Consider the following 10,406-nt stretch of genomic DNA (forward strand, 5'->3'; position numbering starts at 1 on the left):
AGGAATTGCAGATATACTACCCTGAATCCTTCAGACTGCAGTTGAGAGTGCTTAACTTCTCTGGTGCTACAAGCAGCTACAGCTAGGCTCTCATTAACTACTTTACTACCCTGTGTCTTAACCCTACTTAGAATTTTTTTTTTTTTTATTAGAGCTTCCCTTGTTTTTAAAGCAGTAAATGTTGTTCTTTGAAACATGTCTTTCAAGAATTTTGATATCAAAGTTGTTTACGCAATCTTCATCCTGCCACCTGCAAATCTGCATTAGTCCCTGTCCTGGTTTGAGTAGCCAATTTGGCCTAAACCACGACAGTCCCTTGATAAAATACGAACCTGCACACTTTCTCCTCACAACTGTTATCTTTTTGAAACAGGCTGCCTAGCTCTAGCAGTAGGACTAGCAATTTTTCTCTTATAAGCCTCCTCTACTCAGTTTCTTAACCCTCTGACTTACTACAGAGCATACAAGTACTGAGCTAAATTCAGAACATCATCTTCCCCAGACATGACTACTCAGTGACGCTTACTAGCCCCTTCAAAAGTTTTAATGACTTGCTTACCACTATTCTGGAAACTTACAGTGGGGAAAGGAATAGAAGTATTTGTATTTTCCAGTTCCTGATCCAACGTCACAAGAAAAGCTGAAATTCACTCATGTCAATCTCTGACTTCTGCAATAGCACTGGCCTTTTCTAGTTAAGTGTAAGTTAAAGGATGCAACTAAGGCAGGACATTTCTGATGCATCAAACAATTTAATGTTTAGTTGGTTTTGTAAACTGTTCCTTTCACAATGTGAGAAATGAGTTTTTTCATGTTTGAAAGATGATCAAAGTATTCCATTAACAAATGAATATTAACGAGCATTTTGCTCTCATGTGGATTCAAGTTCTGAAGTATTCAAATTTGGTAGCAGAGGACTATGCAGTCAATCTAATTAGGAAATAAGTGTAGGTCATTATGCTGCATAAAGCACAATCACTACAGAGCAACTATTTGGCAGACCTACAGTACAATGTTAGCCAATAGAGGCAAACTAAAAAGATCGGTATCTTTGGAAAGGAAGTATCATGAGTGCTAAGATCAATGGTACTCTTATAAACGAGAATTTCATTCAAAAGGCAGCACAGCTAAGATAAGGCAAGGTCCTTCAAGTAAGAAAAGTGATCACTGCTGCCAGAAACTAATTTATGTGACAGGAATAAAAACACTTCCAATCATAAGCAAGAAATATATGAGATACGATTACAATCTCATGTTCTTAAGGTTACTAGAATAGAATCATTTTATGGGTGGGAAAAACCTGGTTGACCACTGGTGCTCTAGAGCAAAAATGATGGAAAGAGCACCAAACCCCAAGGCACCTTCTACAGAGAATTTCAAACCACTGTGGGGTGGGGAAGACCAGGAACAGAGGTGTTATACAAGACTCAGATCAGTCTACAATTGTTTCTCCTCTTTCCGCATAAGAATAAAACAGACAACATTTCTGAACATGACAACGCTTGTAAAAATGGGCTGGCCAGATGAAGGTACTACTCTCCTCCCTCTACTAGGGAATTACTGCTCATGTATCCTCACCAAAGAGTTGTTTGATAATCCCACAATTCACTTCAGGTCAGTAGCAGACTACCATCATCTTCAAACCAATACAGGCTCAGTGAGTATTTTCTGGAAATGCACTTTTGTAATCCATGGATTATCCCACTGCTAAATTATAAATCTTTTAACATAAGTAACTGCAACAAATGGGGAAATGCCCATATGAAGTCTTTTGTCATCTTTAGTTTGAAGCAGTCACCAGTCTTAGAAAAATATAACTCATTTTAGAAAATTATAAAACTGGCTGAAAATTGAACCTCCAGCAATAAAAAATAGAAACCTCTGGCTATTACTTCCCTATGCATGAAAGTCAATTACATAATGACTTTACATAATGAATTACATAAACCGTCAAAACACACCCTCAGAGTGAATGTGAAAGGATAAAGTCAAAAACATTCTCTATTTACCTACAGATACTGCAATTCCTGCGTAAACCAATGTTGTAATTAAGATGGCCAACAGCGTTCCTTTAGGTATGGCTGACTGAGGATCCTGAAAGAAAAATGTCAGTAGACAGTGATGACACACATAAACGTACACTCAGTGTTTGCGAATGAGATTTGCTAATTCACTACTCACCGCAAGATCACCTGAGATATTTGCACCAGCAAGTATGCCAGTTGCAGCAGGGAAGAAAATAGCAAATACAGAAAAAAAAGTTTCATCGTGTCGAAAATCTGGTCCAAAATTCTCCATAAATATTTCAGCTGTAGAAAAAGATTTAAGCCTATAAATATTCATATAGAAGCTACAGTATTATCCCATTCCAGCCATTATTAGTTCCATGAAAAAGCTGTAAGTCATAACTGTATGGCTTTCTTAAAATTAAGCTTAGAATATTTAAGTCCTAATTCATCACTTTGACTCAAAATGAAAGTCAACATAGTGAAATTAAATAGCCTTTGAAACCAGAAAAATACTTACAGTATCATCCAGCTTTTTTTAAATTTAATATAATCAACATTAAGCAGGCAGGACCAAGTTTTGGCCCAATAGCTTTAAGGAACAAAACTGCAGAAGTTTGAAAGAATCGGGAAAAAAAATCTCTATATTGAAATAGGACTATAAGCTATTTTAGATGTTTAACTTGACAGCATGTCTCCTCTTTGCAAAAGTATTGTTTACAAATACTAACTGTTACAACATACCTTTATAGCCAAAAAAACCTTTAGGCTTCTTGCTATCCAAAGGAATAAATGTTCCTATGACAAAGTCTCCAATAGCAAGTATGAGGATCACCAGTAAGACTATCTGGGCCTGAAACACAATAGCTGCAATCAGACAGAAGAACTTGCTCTTTTTCACAATTTCAAGCTTCCATGTTGTTCCAAAATATAAATATTTACTTGATTCCAAATTCAGCTTAGTCTTACCAGTTTATTTTCTACAAATAAATAAGGCAGTCTGGAGAGAACATGTACTGGGATTTTTAATAAGGAAATAGGAATAATTTGTAAGTTTAACAATTCAGAAGAGAATTTGCTATTACTGTACCCCTCAAAGTTATACATCTAAGAACAAAATACTTAACAAAACAATTTTCTCTATGAGGCTTCCAGAAGAAATAGATGTGAGTAGACTGAAGAAATTCACAAGAAAAGAGCTAAATGCACACAAATGCTAGGTGTATCACCTTATTAACTATCACTTTGCCTCATACTTTAGCACATGATATTTACTAAGAATTTTATTACATTGGGAATGTTTGGTAGTTTATGCAATGGACTAGATTATTTTGTTACATTCTCATGTTCTTAACCTTTATTTAAGAAATTAAATTGCAGACTACCACAATTACTTGTTAATTTCTAATCTTGAGACTTTTTTCATTACAACCTAGATTTTTAGCCACTGTTCAATAAAACCATTATAAACCCTACACTTGGAACAAGTAGTACTTTAAACCATCCAATTCCTCAAAAGTATCAGTAACAATAAATCTAGGCATTGAAGTGATGGTTCACATTTTGCATTTAAATAAACAACCACACTGCCCTGTTACCTTTTGTGTTATTTGATTCCTTATAAGGGTATATGCCAATGGCTCTGGGGAAGCTATTTGTAGTTTGACTATTTTTCAGGCCTAGGATCAGAACTTAATACGCAATAGCACTGTGGCACTGCTGATTGTTACAAAACAAAGTTTTCCATTCACACAGCCTTGCAAGAGAACAAGGTAGTACAGCGATAAACAGAACAAGACAGCCAAGAGCAGAGTTAGAAGACCACGTGAAGAAACTAATTTGTTCATCACATTTAAATCTCTCCTTTGCCAAACCTAAAGAATGGGCGAGAGGTGCAAGGATGCAGCTGGACACTTAGAGAACTCTTCAGTAAGTCCTGAGAATTCAACATAAAGTTACCACAGAGCACTTGCCACAAGTGTATTTATCCAGTAACAAACCTAGGTTTCTCCCAGAAGCTAAGCACATTTTCTGAATCCCTTCCCTACATTCGAAAGCCTCAAAGAATGGGCTTCTAAGACTTCCACTCAAGGAGCTCAGTGGTAAAAGATCACAAAATCTGAAAAGTCATTTTTTAAGCAGGCTTCCCTGGAATCCCAGTCTCTCTTATGTTTAGATCTACTTCAAAAGCATTATTATAGATTCCCCTTGTCCCATTTTCCAAGGCATTTTTTAAGTCATGGGGAAGGCATAGGAGAACATCACAGATACTTTAATCAAAAGGGAAGCACTAGTGTTTTGCTACGCTAAGCTGTATGTTAACCCACACGAAGTGCTTGTTTTACAGGTTCAGTTGCTTACCATCACCCCTACCAGCCTTCTTCCACAATGCAGAAACCAAGCCAACAAGCCTTGACTTTTGCACCGAGCACAGGATTTTTGACGACTACATATTTCCTAATAAGGTTGATGCTGCAGTGACACCACAGTTCAGGTTCGATATAGTAACATTAAACAACAGGGGTATTTTTCTATGCAAGCTATTGTTATAGAATTGTTCATGCTACAGAGCAAAATGCAAGATACTTCTTGTGACTTTAAGTGACAGCAGCCAGAGGGTTAATAACAACTAATTCATTCCAAGGAAAAACTAAATGGTTCAGATTAAGGACAGTATTGTTTGAAGTTGGGTGCATAAAGATACCATTACAAACTGAAGTTACAGATAGTGAAGGACTACTTGAGAAAGGCAAACAATTTTTACAGAAGTGTGCTGTTCAATTTACAAGTACATGCCAAAGTCAATTTCTGTATTCTTTTCTCCCTGTGATAGATCCAAGTAATGCACTGCATCTTCATTTCCCTTTTCTATGATCCCTAACCCTCTCTCCTTTCAATTATGAATATCATCATCATCTTGATGCAGGAGCATAAGAACCTGTTATATTACTTACATGAAGAAGCTCCTTCAGTTGCCTCTCACTGCAGAAAACAGGAGCTATTCTGAACCAAATACCAAATGGGAAGGGAGACCAAGTGAGGCTCTTTTAAATTATTTTTGAGCATACCACAGACAGATATTCAGAAAAAGCCTACCAGGTGCAGGAAACAGTGAGCAAGCTACAATGCCTAGTAACACAGAGCAGAAAACTAATAAGACAACCTCTATATTAAGGTATCCTAAGATCTGTATGTGTTTGTTTCCACAAACAGAGCTGACCTAGGACCACGCAGCCACAACAAGATAAGGAAAGTACGTTCCCCCTCCTACACAGTCATCACCACCCATGTTCACAACCTTTCTCAATGCTGAGCCCAGTGACTGCATCACACTGTCTGGTTGTTTCAAAGTGAAAACAAAATCAGAAAGAAGTGGAAGGGGAGGTAAGAATACTGGTTTTGAGTTAGCAAAAACTATACAACTTCAAACTGGCGTCAGCTCCAGCTCTGTATTTTCCATCCACAGAGCTCATCTGAAGTTCCCAGTGAGTGAAAATTCCAATGCTAATGCTCTTACCTTTTCTTCTTGTGCTGTAGTTGCTCAGAAGAGGGTAATACCATTAAGCTACTTGACGCTGTCATTAAGAGAAGATTATGCTGGTTTTTAGATTCTCATAGACACTTCCAATGGAGCTAAGTGGTCTAAGGTCTGAAATACTGTCCAGACCTGCACATGCTACTGCTAGAAAGACATCTGTTACATAAAAACTGCCCACTGACTGACTTCTAACATACCATGCATGCAATACTGAGTGCACTAAATATATTAAAAATAAATCCAAAAGCTGAGGCAGAAAATGGAATCAAAATTATGAAGCAGAGAATAAAAGAGAAGGTGATAGTTCCTTACTTTTGCTTCCCATTCCATTCCAGCAACGGAAATACCCAGCAATATAACCACTGTGATAGCCCCTATGATTCTGATATCATTCATTTCATCAACCATCAACGTTCCATTTTCCTAACAAAACAAACAAAAAAATACACAGTCATATACTTTATCAAGTATTTATCTTCCCTACTGCAGAATACTGATAGTAATTTATTACTAGAGTTAACCTTTTTACCACAAACTTACTCATTTTAAATTCCCTGTACAGACACAAGTGGTTTGGTTTCCACCTTGTTTTAAATCACTGAATCTTCTAAATGGAAATGATAATTTCCATTCACAGCCCACCCCCAGAGAGATCGGCCTGTCTTCAACCGCCAGAGAATTAGATTAACCAGCAAGGTAACTGCTACCATCTTGCACCTATACATGTATTTTACTTGTTGTTCACTGTTACTCTTAATTCTTTGTATGTATTCCAAACTTCTTCCCAGCTACAAAAAGTATGGTTGAGTTGTTCTCAGTATTCCATTTAATCAAAAATCCAACAGACAGATAATACTTGGTTGTGTTTAAATTAAGGAATTGTTTTTAATAAGCAGAATTCCTTTGAAAATGAGATTAATATGAATGACTTTCACGTACAAGAAACAGCTCACTACTAAGAATAAACAGCATTAACAACTTAAGGTTCTGCATCTTGTATCTATATTGCCACCCTTCTTCTTAGCAGCCAGCTTGGACTTTACCACAAATTATACATTTTTTCAGGGAGATAAACAGTATGGGAAGTTTCCATCTTGGAACAATTTGGTTTTTTACCAAAAAGCTACCAAATTACAGCAGTATTTTACTGCTATGTCAGTAGTAACCTTGTACCTCATTCTCTGTCTTCGAACTGGTCAGGGCAACCCCCAGTATCAATGCAGGGTGGGGGACGAAGGGACTGAGAGCAGCCCTGCCAAGTACCTGGGGGTACCGGTGGAGAAAAAGCTGGACACAAGCTGGCAATGTGCACTCACAGTCCAGAAAGCCAACTGCATCCTGGGCTGCATCAAAAGAAGCATGGCCAGCAGGTCAAAGGCGGTGATTCTGACCCTCTACTCTGCTCTGGTGAGACCCCACCTGGAGTACTGTGTTCAGCTCTGGAACCCTCAGCAGAGGAAAGACATGGACCTGTTGAAGCAAGTCCAGAGGAGGGCCACAAATATGATCAGAGGGCTGGAGCACCTCTCCTATGAGGACAGGCTGAGACGGTTGGGGTTATTTGGCCTGGAGAAGGCAAAGCTCTGGGGAGACCTTACTGTAGCCTTTCAATACTTGAAGGGGGCTTATAAGAAAGGTGGGGACAGACTTTTTAACAGGGCTTGTAGCGACAGAACAAGGGGTAATGGTTTTAAACTAAACCAGGGAAGATTATGACTAGATATAATGAATAAATAAGCAATGAGGGCAATGAAACACTCTAACAGGTTGCCCATGGAAGCTGTAGATGCGCCATCCCTGGAAACATTCGAGGTCAGGTTGGACAGATCATACTGATCTAGTGGATGTCCCTGCTCATTGCAGGGGGGCTGGACTTTTAAGAGTCCCTTCCAGCCCAAACTATTCTATGATTCTGTGATTAAATGACAGCTCAAACTTGAATAAAGAACAGTGTAATCAATTTAACCACTATCATCCACATACCTTGAGCAGTTCCACAACTGTCTCTGCAAAGCCAACAACATACATTGCTACCGCAACAGCATTGGCAAATGCAAAAATCAGACCTATGGCACCACCAAACTCTGGCCCCAGACTTCTGGAAATTAAGTAATATTCTCCTCCTGAAAGAAAAAAAAAAAAAACAGAAAAAAAAACCCACTACATGAAAGAGCCCAAGAATAGGCAGTGATCAGCAATTTAAAGTTTATACAAAAAAAGATGCTATTTATTCTTGCATCTTCCCTGATGTACTGGAAAATAACCCAAACCTCAGTATTTTAGGGACAGGCATGCTGAAATTTCAAGAATATATTCCAAGTTTCTAAGAAAAGACAGCAACTGGAAGTAATCACTTGTCTCACGGACCACATCATATCATCCAGCTATGCAACCAGTTCTATAGCTAAAAAACAAATTATAAAGCACAAGCAGCAGTGTCACTGGGCTTCTTATTTCAAACTACTCAAAGCATTTGTACATAGTTCTATTACTATACATTTTCATTAGCTTTAGCTCAAGAAACTGAAGTTGACTGCAATAAACCCACTCAAGTTCCAAGCCTCCATGACGTTTCTTAAAGCTCTGTTGTTAAGGGAATTTTCTGCCCTTCAGTGCAACTCTCAAAACAATCACATCATCACGCTTCTTCAGAACCTACTCTTTGTATTTTTGAACTTGACAAAAACGGCATCTCAAACCCCACGTGACAAATTGAAAACTGAGTATCTAGAGCATTAGAGTAAAATAAAAAAAAAAAGTAGCAAGTGCACATTCCTCCAATTTAAGGCTTTGTAGAAGGAACAAAATCCTCCAGCTCAAGTCTGAAGTAATTGAATGCACATTAAAAATTTGCAACAGGAAATCCTTAATTTCACTGCACTACAGTCCTTGTGCAAAACATATGTAGGTACCCAGCTCTGACATACTTTGCAAATGAGAATGTTACCATAAGAAAAATATTACTGTAATGTAAGATTTTCATAGGAACAACTGAACAACATTTTATAATTCTTCCCATTCAGCCCTTCAAATTTTCTAATGAAGTAGTATTTTGCAAAAGTGACACAAAAAAAAAAAAAGAAAAAAAGGCTCTCAGAAGAACAGGAAAGTCCAATCTGTATAACGCAATTTGAAAAAACAAAGGGCATTTAGAAACTAAGCTTGACATAATGCTAGGATTCATAGCTGATCCTTCCTGTTTGGGACTATTTACTTTGTGATAGCAAGGTTTTTCTCTTCATTCTTAATCCCAAGAATTTTACAAGCTTCTATTTTAATTCCACCACATTTTCTGCTAGTAGCAGTACTGTAATGTCATGAAGCAGTTCAAGCATGTCAAAGGCACCGACCACTTATAAGACTATTTTGTAGGAATTGCTGACAACAGCACATAAACCATGAAAGAGAATGAAAACCATCACCCTCAGGAAAGCTGGAGATCAAGTGTTTGGAGAATTTCTTTTGTGTATAAAAAAAACCCATGATGAAACAAGGACACGTCCTTCTGTGTGCTCTCATATAGATAAAGCTTATCCTTTTATTGGATGTGTTTTTTCATTAGTAAGTTTTATTTTTAGGACATGAACACTTACAAGCACACAAGCACACTCTTAACCAACCAGTGAAGATGCAGGAGAATATTAAAGACCATGTTCATTCCTGGATATGTGTCTCTAAAAAATGTTCGTAATACCAAAGATTAAGAATAACATTTCTTCCACAGTGGAAAAGCAAGCCATGAGTCAAATCAAATTAGTAGGCTAATTATTGATATTTAATTAAATTACACGACTTCTTAGTCAACTACAGAACATAGGGAAGAATACACTCCTCAGAAAACTAACTCTTCCATACATTTCATCCATACTGCTTTTTCCTTGTTGGTAAAGAAAAAGAAAAATAGACGTTTCCTCATTAAGGTGTATGCTTCCGTCATTAAAGTTTGAAAAGCTTTATGAAAGTAGGTTTACCTCCTCTTACAAACCCATTTGTGGCTATTGCTGAAGTAGACAGTCCTGTAATAGTTGTCACAACAGTGGCCATTCCAATAACCACAACAGAAAGACCTGTTGGAAAAAGAGGGGGAAAAAAGGTGTTAAGTCTGGCAGTATTAAAATGTACAAGTCATCACCTTAACTTGGTTTACAGAATTAGCTGTGCAAATACAATGCAAATTTACTGTGTGTGGTCCTGCACATTCAAGCAAAAGGCTTCTTCACTCTCCTTTTGTACCCAGAAGTTTCCAGGATACAAAGAAAACTGGATAAATGTTCTCTTGAATCAGCAGGGTAAAAGTTGTATCCTAGAGGTTCAAGGAAACATATGCCTTTTGCAGATGAGAGATTTTCTGCAGTCCAATACTGTTAAGCCTTTGAAGAAAACTGTTTATATATTACACAGTGTATATGCAGATTTTAATAACCAGAGATCAAAAGTTTATCTCTACAGTTCACTGAAGACTTACAAATGTCAATTTTAAGTTACATACCTTACAGCTAAATGACAAAGCCTAAGTAACTTCATACTGCATAAACTTTTGTTAAGTGTAAATTACCTTAAAAACTGCCAATATTACAGTCATTTTCTACCCCTGTTTAAAGTGTAAGCTCGGGATCAATACCTCTTTCGGATCGTGTTTAAAAGCCACTGAAACAAAGTTACAGCATTAGTACACATACCTATCCCAGCTTGTCCCACAATCCATGATAGTCTGATGAAGAGCATCACACCCCAAATATTTAACATACATCGTACCTAAGATAAAGCAGAAGTTTTACATAGGTTAGGTCTTACATCTGCAGTCACTTCCACTAATTCTTCATTTCAGTTTTTAATGTTGTCAAAATTATCTTGCACTCTTT

At 37.4% G+C, this 10,406-nt stretch overlaps 1 protein-coding gene across 1 annotated transcript in view; it reads right to left on the minus strand.

Annotated features, from left to right (window-relative positions):
• The window catches only part of SLC12A2 (solute carrier family 12 (sodium/potassium/chloride transporter), member 2), a 167,093-nt gene that overhangs the window by 32,061 nt on the left and 124,626 nt on the right, over positions 1-10,406 (minus strand). Inside the window, exons 3-9 of the mRNA XM_009889717.1 lie at positions 10,224-10,299; positions 9,516-9,611; positions 7,528-7,667; positions 5,857-5,967; positions 2,751-2,859; positions 2,182-2,309; positions 2,010-2,094 (exon numbers count right to left, since the gene is read on the minus strand). Of these exons, the coding sequence (XP_009888019.1) occupies positions 2,010-2,094; positions 2,182-2,309; positions 2,751-2,859; positions 5,857-5,967; positions 7,528-7,667; positions 9,516-9,611; positions 10,224-10,299 (745 nt within the window). The remainder of the gene's footprint in view (positions 1-2,009; positions 2,095-2,181; positions 2,310-2,750; positions 2,860-5,856; positions 5,968-7,527; positions 7,668-9,515; positions 9,612-10,223; positions 10,300-10,406) is intronic.

The sequence above is a fragment of the Charadrius vociferus genome, unplaced genomic scaffold, assembly GCF_000708025.1.
Source record: "Charadrius vociferus isolate BGI_N301 unplaced genomic scaffold, ASM70802v2 scaffold377, whole genome shotgun sequence".
NCBI classification, from domain to species: Eukaryota; Metazoa; Chordata; class Aves; order Charadriiformes; family Charadriidae; genus Charadrius; species Charadrius vociferus.